General features: G+C 40.5%; 3 protein-coding genes across 5 annotated transcripts in view; 1 reads left to right on the top strand and 2 right to left on the bottom strand.

Annotated features, from left to right (window-relative positions):
* The window catches only part of SUCLA2 (succinate-CoA ligase ADP-forming subunit beta), a 28896-nt gene extending 26753 nt beyond the window's left edge, over window positions 1–2143 (bottom strand). Inside the window, exon 1 of the mRNA XM_070933145.1 lies at window positions 1932–2143. Coding sequence (XP_070789246.1) covers window positions 1932–2036 — 105 coding nt within the window. The 5' untranslated portion in view covers window positions 2037–2143. The remainder of the gene's footprint in view (window positions 1–1931) is intronic.
* MED4 (mediator complex subunit 4) lies at window positions 2132–14003 on the top strand. Of its 2 annotated transcripts, none has more exons than XM_070933148.1 (8): window positions 2132–2228; window positions 2819–3016; window positions 4220–4286; window positions 4559–4729; window positions 5781–5838; window positions 6989–7075; window positions 7711–7842; window positions 12554–14003. In XM_070933148.1, the coding sequence occupies exons 2-8, from the start codon at window positions 2934–2936 to the stop codon at window positions 12724–12726; spliced, it is 771 nt and encodes a 256-aa protein (XP_070789249.1). In that variant the 5' UTR covers window positions 2132–2228; window positions 2819–2933; the 3' UTR covers window positions 12727–14003. The 2 variants fall into 2 exon arrangements, with proteins under 2 accessions (XP_070789249.1, XP_070789248.1); XM_070933147.1 differs by lacking the exon at window positions 2132–2228 and adding an exon at window positions 2254–2336.
* On the bottom strand, window positions 13950–21646 carry NUDT15 (nudix hydrolase 15). 2 transcript variants are annotated; one of them, XM_070933150.1, is made up of 4 exons: window positions 21531–21646; window positions 20101–20237; window positions 16166–16362; window positions 13950–15169 (listed from the first exon to the last, which is right to left on the bottom strand). In XM_070933150.1, exons 1-4 carry the CDS (start codon window positions 21546–21548, stop codon window positions 15033–15035), a joined length of 489 nt encoding a protein of 162 aa, XP_070789251.1. In that variant the 5' UTR covers window positions 21549–21646; the 3' UTR covers window positions 13950–15032. The 2 variants fall into 2 exon arrangements, with proteins under 2 accessions (XP_070789251.1, XP_070789252.1); XM_070933151.1 differs by lacking the exons at window positions 20101–20237; window positions 21531–21646 and adding an exon at window positions 19938–20090.
* Window positions 21647–21669: the final 23 nt, after the last annotated feature.

Genomic DNA, 21669 nt, shown 5'->3' with positions numbered 1-21669 from the left:
GCTATTTTATAAATGATAATTCTAGGTAATTCAAAATAGTAATCTAAACTCACAAAATCCCCAAAGAACTATACTTCCCATGACAGCAGCACAAATTTCCACCAACTCTACATTTGCTGGGTTCACTTCCATCTCAGTCCAATCAAGTGAACAGCTAGGTCTTCACAACCCTTGAAAAGGCTAATAGAGGTAGCTCTTTGAATCTTGGGGGCAGGGGAGAGGGGGAAGGCTGTTCCAAAGGACTGGGGCAGCCTCAGAAAAGTTGTGCCTTCATGGTCTTACCAGATGACACCATTTAACGAAAAGAAGCTGGAGCTGACTTGGGGTAAGCAAATTTCCTCAGAGAGATGCTATCCTGCAGAACATGGCCTCATGTCATTCATGGCTTTAACCAGCACCTTGAATTGCATCTGGAAATGAACTGGAAGCCAATGCAGTTCATGCAACTGTGGTGTGACATGAGCAAATAATGAAATATGTGCTGCTCCAGTTCTGAGTGGTCTTCAATAGCAGCCGCAGGTAGAGCATGTTGCAGTAATCTACAGAGCAGTGACAATAAATGACTATGGCTAGGAGCCGTATGAATGATTGTGAGCAAAGCCCCCCTTAGCCACAGCTGCCCCTGCTCCTACTCTTGTTCAGTATTTTCCTAATGAAAGATTAGTTGATGCTGACATTAGATACCGATACTTAGGTACTTGTTTGTGATCTCATGAAATATTGTATGCGTTGGTTTTGGGATGCCTCCTGCTATATATCCATCCCTAAGAACAATAAGTGTTGTATTTTCTCCATTTGTACAGTATCTGCCTTATTGTTGATTGATGCAGGCCAAAATCTTTAGCAAGAATTTGGCAGCTCTTTCCAGCCTCCTGAACATCAACATGAAGACTGCCTGCATCTCTTTTGACTGAGGCAAGATTCAGTTCTACAAACATATGAAGAGCAGATTCCAGTGATGACAATCAATGTTTGTTTTATAGGGAAGGAGCTCTTAAACTCCGATTGCCTCACTCACTGAAACTTGATTCAATGTGTCCCTAAGATAGCTGATTATCCTAAGGTTTCACATATCTTTTCCAACAAAAACAATGAATGTTGGATTAGCATGTTCAATAAAGACACTGTACACAGTTGCAAGAATCTCTACTAACAGGATAAACACACTGTGAGTCACAGTATTGCAGGGATATGAATAGGCACCAACTTCATCTCAGGACTTTATAGTTTAAAAAATACCTAAGTGAAAATTCCACACACATTTCCCCCCAACTATCAATACACAAAGGCAATCAACAGCACCCGAGAATGTTATCCCACAAGTGCAGAAGAGGCTGCAGTTATCAATGTCTTATTTCTTTCTAAAAAAACATATGGAATTTCAATGCTCACAGTCCTTTACTGTAGCTGTTCCACTTCTAATTGAGCAAAATCTGCATCCAAAATACATAAAGCCAACACTTAATAATGTACTTTGGTTTTCTCTTTATGATGCCAGAAGCATACTGAAAGAGTAAACAGGCCATGATCTTTCTGAATGACCTTGCTTTAGCCAAGTGATCACAACCTTCCTCCCTATCCTTCAAACTGAGATTGACAGGCACCCCAGCACCATTCTGGCCAGCCCTCTCTGCTTTCACCTGTATCCACTCTTCTTTCCAAACCCTGAAAGGTGCTGAAATAAGCCAGTGTAGTGGCCAGAGGCACCTGAACAGGAGCGGGTGAGGGTGGGAAGAATGGCCGGGGCCTCAGTTGCCCTCCATCTGTGCTCTTTCCCTGTAAAGCAAGGAGGCACCCGATCCCCTTCGGGGCGCCTCGGGTCAGTGTGTGTCTCTTGCAGGTGAACTCCCAAGAAGCTGCGGGTGGTGGGAGGGTGGGAAGGACGTCCCCATGCCCCTTTCCTGCCAGGGATCACCTGCCCACTCGCTCACCTTGGCAGCAGCGTTCAAAGTCGCGTGGCCGCTGCCACCTTGGCACCCACTCAGCTGCCGGGCGGCCGCGGTGACCACCCGCGTACAGATCATGGAGGCGGCCATGATCGACCTCCTTTCTGCGGGGCACCGCCGCTCCCGAGAACAGCCCCGCCCGCCCGGCGCCTGCGCAGAAAGACAGGAACTGATCCGAAGGCAGCCGAGCCTCTTGGTGCGTTTGTTCTTCTTCCTGCTCCAGGGAGGAAACGGAAACCACCGGCGGAGACGCCCGGGACGGTTATCCTGCGTTGGGGGCGCGTAAGACGTCTTTGAGCCCCTTGGGCTTTACTTCGCGGGCACGTTACCCTGAATGAAAGCGCTCAAGTTGGTGCTGTGATGCCCTGATTGCTCCGCCCCTCCTTTAAAGTATTTTAGGGATTTGATTACGTAGCGTCGAGTTGTTTCCGATTCCTAGCGATCGCAGACAGTTTTTCTCCTTAACGATCTACCCCCATCCTGGCCTTTCGAGTCGCGGTGACGGGCATCGGCTCTATAACCGAGTCCTTCCACTTGCCGCCGATGTCGTTTTTCGTTCCACCTTTCCCAACATAACAGTAGCTGCAAAGAAACCGTCCTTTTCCCTGCCTTTTATCCGAAGAGCTTTAATTTTATTTATGCTATTGTAAACATTTTAAACGCCCCCCCCAACCGAATGGCATGCTGGGAAAAAAAGGGGCCCCCCTTCGCAGAAACTTATGAGGTTAAACGCAGGCGTCAGGGGCCCCTTTAAAACGGGGTTGTGTTTCCCAGCAGGGAAGAAAGCGGCCTTATTGAGTGTAATGCGAGGCTCCGGAACAGAAGTGGGGCTTAAAGCCGCGTGAATTTCCTTCTCCCTTTTCCCTGCGCAGGCCTTGACGCCGAGGTCACCAGGGGCCGCTCTCAGCTCGCTGGCTGCTGCCCGGCTGCAGTACTTTCCTCCGATCTCACCCGCGGCTTCCCCTTCCGGCCAGCAGAGGCGGCGGGATGGCGGCCGGAGCGAGCGGAGAGCAGAGCAGCACCAGGGAGAGGCTGTTGGTTGCCTTGGACGATCTGGAGCTCCTGGCCAGGTGGGCGCTGCCGGCCGTTGCGCCGTGGATCTCTCCGGGGCCGCCGTTGGCGCTCCGCTGCGGGATTTCGCGCTGGACGTGGAAGAGCCTAACCAGGAATTAAGGAGGGCAGCCCATGTTCTGGGCTGGTCGTCGTCGTCTTGTGTTCCGGGCTCCTATCCTCGGCCAAAGGGGTGGTTTGCACGGCGTCCCGACGTGCAACATAACGTTATTGGACAGTTAATAAGTACCCAATTTCCAAATTATTGATTTCTAGGCTCACGTGACAAAGAATTATTTATATCTCGCCTTTATTACTTTTACAAATAACTCAAGGTTGCGAACACACCTTCCTCCTATTTTCCCGACGACGACAACCCTGTGAGGTGGTGGATTGGGCTGAGGAGAGAGTGACTCGCCCAAAGTCACCCAGCTGGCTTTCATGGGTGGCTTCAACTCACTTGCTTTTTAACCTGGTGCCTTTGCCAGTAACCCAAACTGGCTAGTGGTTAACCATAAAATGGAGTTTTTTATTTCCCTGCAGAACGGTTGTGGAGGGCTGGCAGACTTGCAGGAACAAACTTGAGAAGCATCAAGTTGAGGGAAGTCAAGATATGTTAGACAGAATGTAACTCTTGTTCTTTTTTTGAAGCTGGCTTTTGTGTGAAAATTGCTCTTCAAACATTTTACATGTTCAAGTCTGTGGGGTATAAAAATTACTTTTCTGAATTGAATGTAATTTATTTTGATGCACCTCTGAGCAGAATTTTAAAGGTTTGCTTTACATTGCAAGTGCTACTTCACCTGGCAATCCAAGGTCATTAGCAATTGATGATTAGGGAAAAAAAATTACCTACAATAACCCAACTGGTGCCATCACAGACAGGATGTCCACTTTAAACACCAGGCCCTTTCTAGCTCAATTTCACAAATTATATTTTTAAAACTAGAATCCCCATCCCTGTTTGTTATGTTTTTCCTATAAGACCACTTAAATAGTTTTAATTTTTTTACTAACTGCATTTATTTATCAGTCATATTTTTATAACAATTATGTCAGTCAAATATCAAATCTAACTGGATTTACCCTGAGTAGCTGAAACAAGGGGAGGGGGGAACAAAATTTAAGATGAAAGGAAGACTTAATTCATTTGCTTTGAAGGAACGGGTAATATACTAAAACTGTCTCCTTTTTGCTCACACACTTATATTGTTTTGGTTTAGAGAACTGATTGAAGTTTTGGCAATTTCAAGAAATCAGAAGCTAGCGCAACCTGGGGAAGAGAGCCAGGTAAAGAGTTTAAAAATCTTATAAAACTATAGAAAAAATATTTTGTTAATTATCTACAGGTTGACCAGCTTGAAAAGTAAAGTAGTATGTCTGTTTCTCCATTTTTACTTATGTTGTTACATAAACAATTTTATACTTTTTTTAATCCAGGCCGAGTTTTATAACTAGAGCTATTAGAAAATCTAGATAGCTACTACAAGATTTGATTTTATTGGAAATCCTGAAATTGGCAAGTTACATTTTCCTATAATATATAATTATTTGTTGCACAGATCCTGGAATTGTTAATTCAGCGGGATAAAGAGTTCCAAGAATTGATGAAACTAGCTCTTGATCAAGGGAAAATCCACCATGAAATGCAGGTATTGGAAAAAGTTGTAGAGAAAAGAGACAATGATATTCAGCAGCTTCAAAAACAACTGAAAGAAGCAGAGCATATTCTGGTAAGTGAAGTGCTCAATATCTTTTGATGTTTCTGCCTATTAAATCAGTCATACAGAAAGTTGGTATAGTTTATTAGTATTAAATGTTCTAGTAAATGCAAATTAGGCTAGTTTATTTTTAATATCTTCAATCCTTTCCTTTGGTTGCTATGTTATTGCAAGCCAAAGTTGTCTATACTTTCTTGAAATCTGTTTTCTTTCTCTGTGCTAGTTTGCATGGTTTTTTCTTGATATTTAATAATAATAATAACAGAGTTGGAAGGGATCTTGGAGGTCATCTAGTCCAACCTCCTGCTCATGCAGACCACCTATACTAGGGATTTGAATCGCTTAACTGCCAACCTTTCTGATCAACAAGGTCAGCGTCTTAGCCACTGAGCCACCTAGCTAGCTGGTAGCCATGTAAATATTTTATATGAATCCTACAACTAAAGAAGATATAATGGCTCCTTGAGCCTGAAACCCCTGGTTATCAAATTGTTGTCTGAATTTATATAGCATAAAAAAGGTAAAGGTTCCCCTCACACATATGTGCTAGTTGTTCCCGACTCTAGGGGCAGTGCTCATCTCCGTTTCAAAGCCGAAGAGCCAGCACTGCCCGAAGACATCTCTGTGGTCATGTGGCCAGCATGACTATGGAACTGTAATTAAGCAAGAGGTTGAATTGTACAATTCTTTGGACCAAAAACTTATTTTGGCTAGTATGCTGTAGAAAATCAGTCAATTTAGTTTTTTCTTTAGCATTTTGTATGAAGCCAGCTGGTTCTCATTTAATTAACAGCCCATTATTTAACTATGGTTTAATACAATTTTAAACCAGGCAATTGATCAAGATTTTCTTTTGTTAGCAAATTGGTTAGAAATATAGCCCTAAAGAAGTGTAGAAACATTCTTGGGATGCTATTAAATAACCAAGCTGCTGTTCTTAGACTTTTCCCTTGATTAGGATAATTTGCATATTTCCTATACAAATTTTAATTTCTGTAGAGGATTTATGAAAGAATGCACTTTTTATAAATCAGCATAACAATGAATAGTATTTTATATATAGGCTACAGCTGTTTATCAAGCAAAAGAAAAACTGAAATCAATAGAAAAGGCAAGAAAAGGTAAGTGTTGTTTATAATGATTTCTTAAGACTGTTACCACAACCATAATTTGAACATTGCATGTCTCATGAAATTTATAAACATTGGTTTCAATCATAATTTATTTTCATCAATAATTATATATTTTAAAAATTAATGGTACATTTGAAAAACAAGACAATTCAGTAGCATTACATATCATTTATTCTTGTTTACTTCAAGGCATTTTTGGTCACTTGCACCTTGATAAAGCTGTGATCAAAACAAATTAAATAAAATCTTGCTATCTTCTATGAGATCTTTGAGTCCAACAATAGATTCCTCCCGGAACAGTTATTTAGAAGAGGATTGAGGTGAAACTAAAAGGAGGAATTGAACAACACACACATTCCTGGTTTAATTTCTCTAGCTTTGTAAGGACAGTTTTTTGTGCTTCACGGGATGCTAGATATAATTATGAGAAGGGGAAACAATGGCCTTCCGGAGATTCGAAAATTGCAACTCCCAGCATTATTTACATTAGAGCAACAGGGAATTGTAATTTATGGTGAATTATAGAGCAGAACAAGTAAAACTACTGGAATGTCTCTGTTGTCTGTAATATATTCGTGAATCAGCAGGGAGGAATGTTCAGAATGTTTGGCTTTTATTGCATCATTTTTGCACAAGAATTTAATTTGAAGACTAGGAATTATTTTCATTTGGGTATTTCAAAGAGTTTCTCATGAGAACCATCATACCATATGAAAATGCAGCACCTTAGAAGATAAATTTCCATTATAGACAGGGCCGGATTTAGATGAAGAGGCCCTAAACTATTCCACTTATGAGGCCCTTTCACCTATAGTGAAAGTGTAATTTTAATTTTGCTAACAATTTGAATGTAGGCCCCTCTTGATCTTGAGGCCCTAGGCTGAAGCCTAGTTAGCCTATAGGAAAATCCGGCCCTGACTATAGAAGAGATTGAAATGCACATAGAACTGCCCTCCCAAAAAAGAAAGGGGTTGGGAAAACAAAAGGAAATAATCATTTTATAATGTTAGTGGTTCTACATTTTTTTACTTGAAAGGAAGTGAATAGTGTGAATTTTTGTGTTAATTTTATATTATAGTGAATTTTGTGTTACAGAATGGATGGCTGCATGTATTCATTGTATCTACATTTCTTACAGGCGCTATTTCTTCTGAAGAAATAATTAAATATGCTCATAGAATTAGTGCCAGCAATGCTGTTTGTGCTCCTCTAACTTGGGTGCCAGGTAAATAATAAATATATCTATAACATCTTATTTTTACTGGCAGTAGGTATTTACATATTCTTTGGCAACTGCAAATATGTTTATGTGTACTACTTAGTAAATTTGATAAGACCGGTAATGCAAAATACATATTTTCTAACATGGGAGGTTTATGCAGTGTTTAGGATTATTAAGGTGAAAGATGCTTTGGAGCACACAACCATATGAATGTAACATGCAATTCCTTGAATCTGCCTTCTAGAATTAAGCTATAGCTTTAGAGACAGCCTGGGAGAAGGTGCAGCTGCTTTAAGGAGTTGCTAATACTCTTTGAGTGCTGAATCTTTTTTCCTTTGACTCTGAATTTCTGACTACTGAATGCATGCATGTTTTGTGCTACCAAGTGAGCAGCTGTTAACTTATCTAAGATTTTTTTTTAATGAAGAGTATGATAGGGAAAATAAATTATTTGTTCATTCATGCTATTTTTAAAGCTGGCCATTCATGAATGACTTCAGGTGGTTTACAGAAGGTTAAAACAAGTAATAAAGGTAAATGAAAGCAATAGTAAAAATGATCACAAAAGAAAAACCACTATTATATATTTGACTTATATTTGCTTATTCAGAATTGCAAACAAAATCATTATTTTTAAGGGGATCCTCGAAGACCATATCCAACTGATTTGGAGATGAGGAGTGGTCTTTTGGGTCAGATGAATAATCCTTCAGCAAATGGAGTTAATGGACACTTACCAGGAGATGCACTTGCAGCCGGCAGATTACCAGGTAATAGAAATTTAAGAGAAATGAGTCTGCTGTCAAGTGTGTTCATATGCACACTTTAGGTATATAAAATGCATATATACGTATGGGATATGCAGTGTGGAACCTTAGGCATGACAAATGTAAATCTCAGAAGTTAATGAAATTAAGAAAATAAAGACAAGTCCCTTGAAATAAACTATTTAAGAATTTGTTTAAAATAAAATCAGATTGAAATTATTCAAAGAAATTAAAAATGAAAATATTAAAAGCATTTACATCACTGTAGTGAAATGTGTGTACAGTATTTGCACAGGCTTGAGTAAAAGAATTGTTTAAAAAAATTTTAGTATTTTATCAGGAGATTATTTCTAACTTTTAAATCAAAGCTGGTCTGTAATGGAAAAACAAGTGACACTATGAAATGCAGTAGAGAGGGATAAGATCAGGATGTCTTCAGCTATTTTAGCACTTAGCACCATTCATTCGTTCATTAATTCATTCATTCATTAATTCATTCATTCATTGGTTCAATTTATATGCCGCCCTTCTCCGGAGACTCAGGGCGGCTTACAATGCGTTAAGCAATAGCCTTCATACTTCATACTGTATATACCTGCTTAGTAGGGCTTTCGGCCCCCCCAAGCAATGTTCTTTTTTATACAAAGTTAGCTTATTCCCCCACAATCCGGGTCTTCATTTTACCTACCTCGGAAGGATGGAAGACTGAGTCAACCTTGAGCCTGGTGAGATTTGAACTTGCAGTAATTGCAGGCAGCTGGCAGCTAAGTGCTACTTGACAGCACTTTAGTCCGCTGCGCCACCAAGGCTTCTTTAGATTTATATACTTTACTATACTATACTTTACTATATATACTTATATATAATTTACTATATAAATTTAGACTTATATACTGCCCCATAGTGCTTTACAGCATTCTCTGGGTGGTTTACAATGTCAGCATACTTCCCCCAGCAATCCGGGTCCTCATTTTACCAACCTCAGAAGGATGGAAGACCGAGTCAACTTCCAGCTCGATAGGGATCAAACTCCAGGCTGTGGGCAGAATTTGTCTGCAATATTGCATTCTAACCACTGCGCCATCAGGGCTTGGAGTTTTTGGAATATCAGCATCACCTTACCACTGAAGTTGAAATCTAGGAAGAGAATAAGGTTGCCTTTTTCTGTAAAATGCTTTTCTGGTGAAATTGTATATACTGCTAATTTTAGAGGAAAGAAGACTTCTGAGGGATGAATTTAATCCTGTGATTTTTTTTAAATGGAAAAAACAAAGCTTTACTGATGGCGAGAAGAGTTAAGCACATTAATTTCTAAAGAAGACAAGATTCTGGTAGTTTGAGGTAATAGTCTGAGAAATAAATTAGACAAAAATAACAAAAGGGTGGATAGGTGGCTTGGAAAATAAGAAAAAGTGTGGTACATGCTAAACCAGAAATTTCTAGGGTTGGTATAAGTGAGAGAGAGAAGCAAATTAGCTTATTGACCAATTAAAATAAATGGAAGATAGCATAAAGAATACCTGCTTTTATTTGCTGTCTTGTTTATTGTGAGAGCTTTGTTGAAGTTCTTCTAAAGCCCAGGTTGGCAGCACATTGCTTGCAAATGCCAATAAGTTCTTGCAGAATCACTAGTATTCCCTCAAAGTATCCATATCCTTTAGCATCAGCAAATCATTTCACCATTACCTACACCTTGACATTCTGTATGCTCTGAGATTGCACTATCTTGGCTCAAGGTGGTAGAGGATAACATAATTTCTGCAGGAGAACCCATTGTGGCTGTTGATATGCTTATTGAGAAGCTTTATGAGCTGCCTGGCAGAAAATAAAATTATGGCCAATAGTTTATACTTCCTTGTACATGAGGAATACATATCAGTTGCATTTAGTATGGAAGGAATTTGGGAAATCCAGTTTTGGTGTCTGGAGAAGGTCATTTGTTTTATACGGAGGAGGGTGTTTGTCCAGTTATTTAATACTATCCATTTGCTGTCCACAGTAAGCATGCATTCAGTTTGCAAAGGGAAAAAGTATACAGTAAACAGTTGTCCCCCAATGGAAGATTGTTAAAAATTTTATCAAGAATATTAGTTGGTTCAATTATTTTTATCTGCTAAGCATATGTTGTATGGTTTGAAATCAGGAAGCTGATATCTTTTTAGATTAACAAATTATGGGTAATCGTCAATTTACAAGCCCAATTGAGTCCAACATTTCTGTTGCTAAATGAGTTGTGTGTTTTGCTCCATTTTACAACCTTTCTTGCCACAGGTAAGTGAATCATTGCAGTTGTTAAGTTAGTAACATAGTTATTAAGCGAATCTAGTTTTCCCATTGACATTGCTTATCAGGTCGCAAAAAGTGATCATATAACTTCGGGACACTGCAATAATAAAAAATACGAGTCAGTTGCCAAGAGTCTGAATTTTAGATTTAGACTAACCTTATTCTCACTTTGAGTGTACACTAATCAGCATATATTAAAATGAAATTTCGCTGCATACAGCTCTGAAAGTCACCATCTCCAATATACACTACATAAATAGGACTAAATAAATAAATAAATAAATAAATAAATACAAAATTATACCCACATATATGGCATGGAGAAATAACAGTCTACTGCAGACTGACTAGGTGGCTACAGACTGACTAGATAGCTCAATGGCTAAGAAACTGAGCTTGTCGATCAGAAAGTAGGCAGTTCAATGGTTCGAATCCCTAGTACAGGTCTCCTGCATGAGCAGGGGGTAGGACTAGATGACCTCCAAGGTCCTTTCCAACTCTGTTACTGTTAAAAGGATGTACACTGTACATGTACATAGGGAGAAAAATGAATCTTATGAGTTTTATCAGATGGATGGCATAGGGAACAAAGCTGTTACAGAATCTGGTAGTCTTGCTAGAAATACTTTGAAACATCCTCCCAGAGGAGAGCAACAAACTGTGAAGTGGGTGTGTAGGGTCTCTAACAATGTTTTGAGCTCTAAGCACATAGCGCTTATCAATAGTATCCTGAATAACGGGAAGCGAGCTTTCTATAATCTTCTTGGCTGTCCACACTCTGTATGGACCTTCTATCTGAGGCACTGCTGCCATCAAACCAAAGTGATGCAGTTTGTTAAAACGCTCTCAATTGTGCCTCTGTAAAAAGTGCCTAGGACAGAAGATATGCTCTTCTCATCCAACGGAGGAAATGCAGATGCTAGTTTGCACGTTTCACTAAGGATGATGTGGAAAGACCAGTTTAGATTGTTACTTATCTGCACCCCCAGATACTTAATACTGTTGACCACCTCTACAGCTGCATCCTTGATACTCAGTGGAGTATGACCATGTTGGCTCTTTGATCACGTGACCACGGGGATGCTGCAATGGTCATGTGAAAAACTCATAAGTTGGTTTTCAGTGCTGTTGTAACTTTGAACGGTCATCAAATGAATGGTTGTAAATTGAGGACTACCTGTACAAGGTACTCTTAGCATCAGAGGGTTTAATGCAGGGGTGAAATGCTCCCGGTTCGGACCAGCTTGGGTGAGTAGGTAGCGATGATGGCCGGTGGTTCGGAGAACCGGTAGCAATGGCAGCTGGAGGCTTAGCCCACCCGCCCCATTCCCAGACTACTACTGCTAACCTTTCTCCTGCGGCTGGTTGTCAGGGAACGCAAGCGCCCGAAAGGTACCGGAGTCGCTCACTCTCCTCCTTGAATGAGCCGCTCTGGTCCACATGCTGGCTGCGCAAGCTCACATCATTTATTTAATTCAGTGGCAGGTTGGGTGTATGCTTGCGCAACCGGCGCGCGGACCAGAGCAGCTCATTCAAGGAGAGTGAGTAACTCCGGTACCTTTCAGGCGCTTGCCTTCCCTGACAGCCAGCCACGGGAGAAAGGTGAGCAGTAGGAGTCCGGGAATGGTGCATTCCTGGACTGTGGGGAATGGGGCGGGTGGGTGGAGCCGCGTGGCGAAGGGCGAGCAGGTAGCAGTTCCTGCGGCAAGGCCGGAGTTGAGGAATGGTGCATTCTCCGACTCCTACTGCTCACCTTTCTCTCGCGCCTGGCTGTCAGGGAAGGCAAGCGCCCGAAAGGTACCGGAGTCGCTCACTCTCCTTGAATGAGCCGCTCTGGTCCACGCACCAGCTGCACAAGTGCACATCCAACCTGCCACTGAATTAAATAAACTGTGCGCTTGCGCAGCCGGCGCGTGGACCAGAGCGGCTCATTCAAGGAGGAGAGTAAGCGACTCCGGTACCTTTCGGGCGCTTGCCTTCCCTGACAGCCAGCCGCGGGAGAAAGGTGAGCAGTAGGAGTCCAGGGAATGGGGTGGGTGGGTGGAGCCGCGGGAGAAAGAAATATAAAAAGTTTTACTATCGGCTTCTGTGGGCGTGGCTTGGTGGAAGGGGGTCTTGTGACTGAGTGGGCGTTGCTGTGAGTGACATCAAGTTGGCCACCCCCTCCCACCAAGCCACGCCCACAGAACCGGTAGGGAAAATTTTTAGATTTCACCCCTGGTTTAACGGGGAAAAAAGAGTATGTTCTTCTGAAATCAGTGGGAATTACAAATATATGGCTAGTTTACTTTGATTTTTGTAAAATTGATGTGTAATTTTATACTGTAAACTTCTGGTTGCCCGTCAGAAGGTTCTTCCATGTCATTTTAATATATTATTAAGAAATAAATAAGAGCATGAAGTAATTATATATTTCTTTTTTCTTCAGATGTACTTGCACCACAATATCCCTGGCAATCAAGTGACATATCAATGAACATGCTTCCTCCTAATCATAGCAATGACTTTATGTTAGAACCTCCTGGACATAATAAGGAGAATGAGGATGATGTAGAGGTTATGTCAACAGATTCCTCGAGTAGCAGTAGTGACTCCGATTAGGGTCTGCATCTGAATCACTTGACTGTACCAGCAAATACACACATTCTGCATTCCAGATAGAGGCTGTCGTACCAAGGAGGAAACTTAAAAATTCATGAGAATCATTCTTTTGTATTTGAGGAATAAGACTTTATCCCAGAATTTCAGATAATTGTTGAAATAGGGTGGAGTAGCTACTGGAAATGTGTTATGCTCTGACATAATTTATTTTGGTATGTGTTTACTCATAAAAATCTTTTTGCACAAAATAAATATGAAATTGCTAGTTAGCTGTTGCTTGTGAGTAGAGTAACACTTTCTAAACAACAAAGAATTGCAAGGAGCAACTGTCACCAATTCCTTAATACATTTTTATAGTAAGTCTTCTAGTCTTCAAAATAGATCTTCAAGCAGCAGAGATGTGGGAGAAAATGTCATTCTTCAGCTCCATTAAATAAGCATTCTATGAGTAAAAGTCTGCTAACTTTAGATCTAATAATCTCTCAGATTGCATAAAATCAGAAAATATTATTTAGATGAGACTTCCCCAGCCTGCTACTTTGCATGTGCATTCGTTTGTAATACTCTACTAGCATTCCCACTTCATAGGCTTTTTGTCATGGGAATTGTAGCCCAATGCACACAAGGAGCATGAGAGTATAGAATAGTTTTGTATGAATTTTGCTAGCTGGATTCATTAACAATCAGGTTGTGTAAGTAGTAAATAGCTTTTACATATAAAATAGTAAGTTTTCACTAAAAATACTGAATGTATTGTGGTTACACCAAGTCTTGTTTAATGAATATGAGGGAACTGAGGTCATAAAGTCATGTAATGTCTCCCTAAATCATGGATTTGCTGGCACTTAACACTCCCTATTGTGACTGTTAAGTGCAGACAACCTGAATTTTTAACAGCAAGCTAGGCCCATTAAACATGCCCTAAGCCTGGCAACCAGTGTGCGCAGGAGATGACTTTGGTTCTCAAACTTGGAGGACAGAGACAATGAAGGCAAGAGGGATCAAGGGAAAGGGAGAGAGAAATGGTGTCAGATCATCAGAAGCCATGCAGGGCAAAATATCAGTGATAGAAGCTAAGGACAGTCAGAGAAAGAGTATGATGAAGAAAGGGCTGGCTTTTCAGTAGGCACGCTGAGGACTTGGCCTTCCCAATGAACTAGAGGAAGAGATAAATTTTAAGAAAACCTAAGTAATATGAATGGATTCAAACATCTTGGAAACGGTTTTTTTTTTAAATCTCATTTATTGATTAAATCAGAATTGTCTAGTTCTCTATATTAAGCCAAAATTAAATTGATATACTCTGTGAACTCACCATGCCTGTTTGGATTAAGATTTCACTTGTTATACTTGGGCACATATTCCTGACTGTTCCAGGTTACAGGATGTTTTTTTTCATCTTTGCTGTTTTATCTTACCTGCTGGGATCCCTTGCTAAAATACTGTTCATGTCAGTTTTAAAACAGCAGTTTAAAAAAAAAAAAAAAAAACAACACTTTCCTCTTGGATCTGGTCCTGTGCTAACTTCTCTTTTTTCTTTCCAATTAAAATATCCCCAAATCAAAGGCTTTTTTTAAAAAAAAAATAATTTTCCTAAAAAATTAAAGGCTCAGTTAACATGAAATGGATTTTCATAGTTCCTGGTTTACTCAGTTAACCATAGAGGCAAAATTCACACAATATATTTTAATGTGGCTGAACAAATTTTGATTCAGTGTATCATGCAAAAATAACTAGTGGAAAACTAAACACAATGTGGGTTATATAGTTGCATAAAAACATGTTAATGTTTTTTCCCATTATTGGAAAAGTTTCATGATAAAAAAAGGTTTTCACGCTGGTAGTAATTTTTCTTTCCAATGGTGGTACTCCTAAATCAGAGAGCAAAATGGATTAGAATGGGAAGAGTTTAAAATATGGACCTTTTGTGATTAGACTGGATCATATCAATTATGGAGACAACTATAATCCTTTTACTATACAATCATCTTTTCTTACAGAGCAGAGTAACATAAAATATAGGATGCGTTATTGCAGCTGCTTTGACCAATAACAAAACCATAAGTATCACAAGTATGCATTAAGTCTGCATTAAATTTGTTGTAAAGAAAAATATGTGAAGTGGTGTGCCAAAATACAGCATTTGGAGGGAATATGATTACTGCCAGTCATGCACTATTGACAGAGGTTAGTTCAAGTATTTAGAGAAAATGTACAACTGATAACAAAAGTCTGATAACACTGATAACAAAAGTCTCTTCATAGGGGCCTATTGATATATTTTTTAAATGCAGAAAATATAACTTTTATAGATTTCCAGTGTACCCAATCAGGTGATTTAATTCTTCTTTGAAAGGATTATAATTTTGTTCTCTTAAGCAGCGTAGGGGCCAGAAGAGTTTATTGGCTGGTGGAAACTCATCCCATTTTACCCATTCCCAACCTACAAAAAGAAAGAACAAATGTTTCAGCATAAGAAGTACATTAATCTGTCAATGATTGCTAGGATGATGTAACGTCAGATTGGGAAATGGGAGTTTATATAGAGGAAGAAATTCACTGGCAAGTAGTAAATGTCTAAAATTCCCAGTGTTGATATACAAAGACAATGATTTTTTAACCCAGAAACACAAAACTATTTCATCATTTTACAATGCTCCGTATGGCTGTGACAGCTGCAAGTGGTGCATATAATGTTCAATTTTTAAAAAGAAAATTAAAAGCATAAAAATTAAAAACATTACAAAGAATTTTTTTTTCATACATCTAAAATGTAGGTACCTCTCAAGAGGTAGAGAAGACCTATTGCATGCAGGTGACAGTAAATGTAAGTGCCAATCTCTAAGTGTCATCAAATCTATCCCAACAAAAATGATGTATATCAAACTCTTTGAATGGTTAATTATTGCTTCAATAACACACATAAGCACAAGCCCAGCCCTGTATAATAATAGTAGCCCTGAAGGATTAGGTCAAGGGTCATCTTAATCCAGCATTTTGTTTCTCATACGGTACTTGTTACCAAGATATCTTCAGAAGCATGGAAACAAACTGTTCTGCATAAAACTATGTTTAAGCATTCCTGTTTTATTATTACATTTTAGTGTACTATCAGAGTTGCAACCTGCCTAATTATTTTGGAGTCTTACAACTTGAGATGATATTTTGTTACAGGAAATTTAAAGACAAATATTGAGTAGACAACTCAAAAGATAATACTGGGACACATTTTCAGTACCCTGGAAATTAATTCAGTTTACTTCAAGATAAATTAGAGAAGCTTGCAGCCCAAGCCTTGCCTAAACACAATATCAACAAATAAGGGATATGATTTGCACTTTCATACACACACAAATGTTCACATGAAAAAAGCAGAAAACCATTCTCACATTATATATATATGCAGACAACATGGATACAGAGTTTTTTAAAAACTTACTTTCATTTTTATCAGGTTCCAGATTCTTTGGTTCAGATTCATGATTCATATCAACGTCTCCTTTCATTAGGATGGTGACATAATGGTAATTATCCTTTAAACTGGCAGCATTTACAACTGAAGCAAACTGCACATTTGTTAGATGCAAAGCAGCTTCTTCTAAAGTTTCTCTCTCTGCACATTCTACCAAACTTTCACTGCACAGAGAGGAAAAGTGAAGGAAATATGAGTTAGTCAGAAAGCAAGAGTGGTTCTATCAGTTTGAAATATCACAGGAATCCAGTTTATATGACAACCCGCAGGCATCAACTCTGAACAAGGTGCCTGAATATTTTTGTCAGCTTTATTCTCAAAGAAATTGATTATAAAGAAGTAATAGCACTTTATTTTCATTAATTCATTTTCTGTGATGTAGCATAATTTTAATATTTGTTTACTGGTGTAAAGCTTTTTTGTATGTGGAGCTAGTGGAAAATATTTGGTGTTTCAGTAGCTTCAGATTGTTTTTCTTATTTATTGTACTTTTATAACCCTATAACATGGAGTGGCCATAGGTACGCCCCTTTATATGCTGGAGCTTTTCATCTTTAGTCGTAGATGGGATTGCACTGCCCCACAGTCAGTGGAGGAGGTCAGAGCAGTTGCCTAGGGAGGTCTTTGCTCAGCTTCAATCTGTGTGCCAGTTATGCCCTTTCCTGTATATGGAGGTTCTCTGCTTGGTCATTTATGCTGTTTAACTCAAATTTGGACTACTGCAATATGCACAACATAAAGCTAACCTTGAAAGGTATCTGGAGGATTCAGGTGGTACAAAATGCAGCTGCATGGGCAATTTTAGGTGTCCAAAGGATATATGTAACACGTCTGCTTCGCAAGCTGCATTGGGTGCCAATTTACTTCCAGGTCCAATTCAAGGTGTTGATTGTGACCTATAAAGCCCTACATGGCATGGGGCCAGGCTACTTATGGAAATGCTTTGTCCTATTACATTAGCCCGTCCCACATATTCAGTTAAGGGAAGGTATGTTTCAGACTGTCAGTTAAAGAAACTCCTACTAGCAAGGTCAAGGAAGAGAACCTTCTCTGCTATTGCCCCACCCTGTGGAATATTTCCCCTCTCAGAGGTGAGGCAAGCCCCCACTTTCCTGGCCTTCTGAAAAGGCATTAAAACGTATCTCAGTCCCCGACAAAACCAGCATGGCTGCATAAAAAAAAACCTCTGATAAACTGAAAGACAAAAACGACAAGAATAAAAAGCATATAGCGTGAATCTGGTCAGGAAAGCTAGGGCTCAGAACTAAGAATTGCAACAATGTCAAAAATAATAACATTTCTTTCAATATGTAAAAAACAAGAAAAAAGTGAAGGAATCAATCAGTCCATTAATGGGAGAAGATGGCAAGGAGGTGACAGGCAGCAGTGAAGAATGCAGAACTGCTGAATTCATTCTTTGCATTGATCTTTACACAAAAAGAAAAAAAATAGTTCAACTTATCAAAGGCAACACTATAGGAGACAGAATAAGAATGCAAGTCAAAATAAGCAAGAAAATGGTAAGACAACACCGATCCATTCTAGACGAGTTCAAATCACTTGGATCAAATGAATTACAGAGTTCTGAAGGAGGCAACAGATGTGATCTCAGAACTACTGAACCCTACTTTCAAAGATCCTGGAGCACCAGGGAATTACCAAAGGACCAGAAAAGAGCTGATATGGTTCTTATCTTCAAAAAAGGAAAAAAATGGATCCAAGAAACTACAGAACTATCAGCCTGACATCAATACTTGGGAAGATCCTGGAAAAGATAAACAAGCAACGTATCTGTGAATGCCAGACAAACCTTATTGCATTCTTTGACAAAGTGACTAAATTAGTGAACCAGCGAAATGCTGTGGACATTGCACTTCAGAAATTTAACCAAGTAGATCACAGCCTACTTCTTGGCAACATAGAAAAATTTGGGTAGACATCACCATCACCAGATTGATTTGTAGCTGGCTAAACCAATGACTCTCAATATGTAGTCCTCAATGAAACTACATGTACATGAAAGGAAGAATACAGTGGGGTACCCCAAAGTTCTGTCTTAGGCCTAGTACTCTTCAACATCTTCATAAATGTTTAGATGAGGGGATAGAAGGGGAACTCATCAAATTTGCAGACGACATCAAGTGGGGGGGGGGAGTAGCCAACACTTTAGAACAGGGTAGACAAAACTTTTCCCAAGGGGCCACATGCAAAACTGGGACTGTTGTGGAGGGCTAAACCAATGAGGCTGCTGCAGTGCCCCCCACTATCATGGACTGGATAAAGACAGCCATGAACCATAGAATGCCCATGTCTGTCTAGAAGGATCTTGACAGATATGTACACTGAGCCTTATACCACAAAATGTAATAAGCTTTTATATTTAGGCAAGAAAAACCAAATACATATGTATAGAACAAGTGGTACCTGTTTTAACAACAGTAATTTTGAGCAGGATCTCTGTGTCCTAGTAGATAACCGCTTAAGTATGAGCCAGCAGGGTGCTGCAATTGCTGAATAAAGCCAATACAGTCCTAAAGCTGCATCAACCAAGGGATAATATCAAGATCACATGAAGTGATGATACCGCTTTATACTACATTAGTACAACCACACTTGGAATACTGCATTCAGTTTTGATCACAATACAAAAAAGATGAGACTGCACAGAACAGCAACAGGGTATGTTTAGCCTAATGCAGAGAAGGACAGGGGTGACTAGATAGCAGTCTTCCAATATTTGAGGGGCTGTCACAGAGAGGAGAGGGTCAACCAATTCTCCAAAACACATGAGGACAGGACAAGAAGTAAGGGATGGAAATTTATCAAAAAGAGATCCAATCTAGAACTAAGGAGAAATTTTCAATGGCAATAATTAATCAATGTAACAGCTTGCCTTCTGAAGTTGTGGGTGCTCCATCCCTGGAAGTTTTAAAGAAAGGATTGAAGACCCATTTGTCCAGAATGGTATAGGGTCTCCTGCTTGAGCAGGGGGTTGAACTAGAAGACCTCTGACATTCTTTTCAACTGTTATTCTGTTACTATTACTGCCACTAGAAAGTCAAGCAAAGCTCTGACATCCCATTATTCAGATCAAAGCCTTTCCTTCCCTTCCCCTCAATTTTCAAAGGGAAGGGAAATGGGGGATTTATTAAAATCCCCCATTTTAATAAAATTATTAACCAGCAATACCAGATTTGGGCTACAAAAAAGAGCGAACGTTGGTCTACTATATCTATTCGTTACCACTGTCATTTGATGTTTTGCAACCAAAATCTAGAAGCTTTACCACCAATAAAAGTTTAAAACAATAACACTCCATATAATTAAAACTGTTTCCAGCTTGAGCAGGGGGTTGGACTAGAAGACCTCCAAGGTCCCTTCCAACTGTTATTCGGTTACTGATGACGACTGACTTGACTTCTTACTTACTAATTCCCTTTTCCTTCCTTCCATCCCTCCCTCCCTCCCCTCCCTAGGTGTAGGAAGCCTACAACTTTTTAAAATTAAAACCGAGCATTCATTCAGAAGGCACCCCATCTATTTATCCCGGTGTTTTTCAAAGACTGCAGCTTTAAATGTGTGGACTTCCATTCCCGGAATGTTGGCTGTGGGATTCTGGAAACTGGAGTCCAAATATCTTAAAAATAGCCGAGTAACCCGCCAAAGCCCCTCCGCCAGCTCCACGTGCGCAAGAGGAACGGGCCGTGCGACATCATCACGAGGCACGCCTCCAACTCACCCGAACTCTAAGTGTCCTCCGGGAAGCTGGAAGAAGCCGCTGCCGACGACACTTCTCCGCTTGCCTACTAGGACGCAACCAGGGTGCCTGAGGCTCGTGATCACCACCCCAACTCCGACCCCGGGGCGCAGCAGCTTCTCCATGGCCGGCCCCGCAGACTTACGTGCGGTTTAACTCCGCCTTCCTCGGCCAGTCGGTGGCGCAGCCAATCTGCGTGGGAGAGGCAGTCTTTTCAGGGCTCAACTGCCGGTGGTAACTGCCAATTTGGTAGCAGAGATGTTCTTGAAGGATAATTATTATCTCGATTAAAAAAAAAAACTTTTTAAAAGGACAGAAACCGTTTTAACTCTCCACTGGGAATGAAAGAAAAGCTGACTATACACATCTACTAATCAAACAATGGCGGTGGTGGGTGCAGTTCAGGGTAAACGAGCACAAAATAATACCAATAGGGGTAAAAACGCTAAACTTCACTTTAAAATGAAGAGCCTAGCTCTGACTTTGCAATGTACCCCTTGTTACCTTAATCATGATTTACTGGATTTGCACAAGCACTGGGCCACAAACTGATATCCTGAATGAAGCACCCTTGGTTATTCTTGCTAAAATTAAGCAGGGTCAAACCTGATTAGTAGGTAGATGGAGGCCACAGGGAATTATGGAAGGGTAAGCTAGACCAAGAGCGCCAGTTTATGGTTAAGGCATCTGTTCTGTCGGGAAAACGAGGCAGGAACGGAAGGAGGCTAGGCTGGTACAACTCAACGTTTATTGCTAACACCAACAGCTAACAAGAACAAGGCAACTCCGCGCGAGCTAACGCACGGACAGAACTGTTGCCGTCTGACAGCTGCTTAAATAGAGGAGTTGTCAGACGGAGGAACCAATCGGATGGCTACATTTTCCCTCTCTTTTGCTGTTCGAGTCTTAATCAATCAGGAACGAGCTGTAGCCGACTGGCTCGGGCGGAGTCGTAAGTGCGAGGATTTAACACCATCAAGGCTAGAAACCAGGTGTCCTTGAGTTGGATTAGCTTTGGCCAGTCATTTTCTCTCAGCCCTAGGAAGCAGGCAGTGGCAAACCGCTTCTGAAAAATTTTGCCAAGAAAACTCTGGGAACTTGTCCAGGCAGAAAAAGAGAAAAAATCCCACATATGCAGAGGGAAACAAAGATGTCTGTGTCTTGACTAGGAGTTGAGCTAACTGGCTGGTCTTTAATTTACAGTTCAGGCAGTTATTTAGCCAAAGATGAGCACATCTGTAATAGCAGAAAGTGCCTTGAGCCATAGCTCATTTTAGTAGAAGTAAATATCTGCATTAAAACCCTGGAGGGGGATATGAGCCTGTGTATGACCGTGGGAGTAAAATGAAAGGTGAATGCATTTAGGAGACATTTTGTGATGTAAGGCATGGTTGCCTTATTTCCTCTAGTAGCTCAAGATTACATTGAGTATGGTCGGAACCAAGTGAGCTTTATGAGCAATTGCCGACCTAAGCCAGCGAGTTCACACCAGCTGAATTCACCAAGTTTCAGACAACCACAATCTAGCGCCGTGCTCAAGCTAGCATCTCAGATACAACCGGAATGAAGGCGAACCTGAGTAGTTGCGGTCATGTTTGTTTTTGTGCCTCGGGCAAACTTCCTCAGAAGGCTCGCGCTCTGCCGGAGCTTTTGGTTTCCTGCGCAGCAGATCCGATTTCTGGCCCGTCGAGTCTGGTTCCCGCTTGCCTTGCGG

The sequence above is a fragment of the Pituophis catenifer genome, unplaced genomic scaffold, assembly GCF_029215685.1.
Source record: "Pituophis catenifer annectens isolate HBS135680 unplaced genomic scaffold, rPitCat1.0.hap2 SCAF_1, whole genome shotgun sequence".
In the NCBI taxonomy this organism is placed as follows: domain Eukaryota; kingdom Metazoa; phylum Chordata; class Lepidosauria; order Squamata; family Colubridae; genus Pituophis; species Pituophis catenifer.
This window is presented reverse-complemented; position numbering and strand designations above follow the sequence as displayed.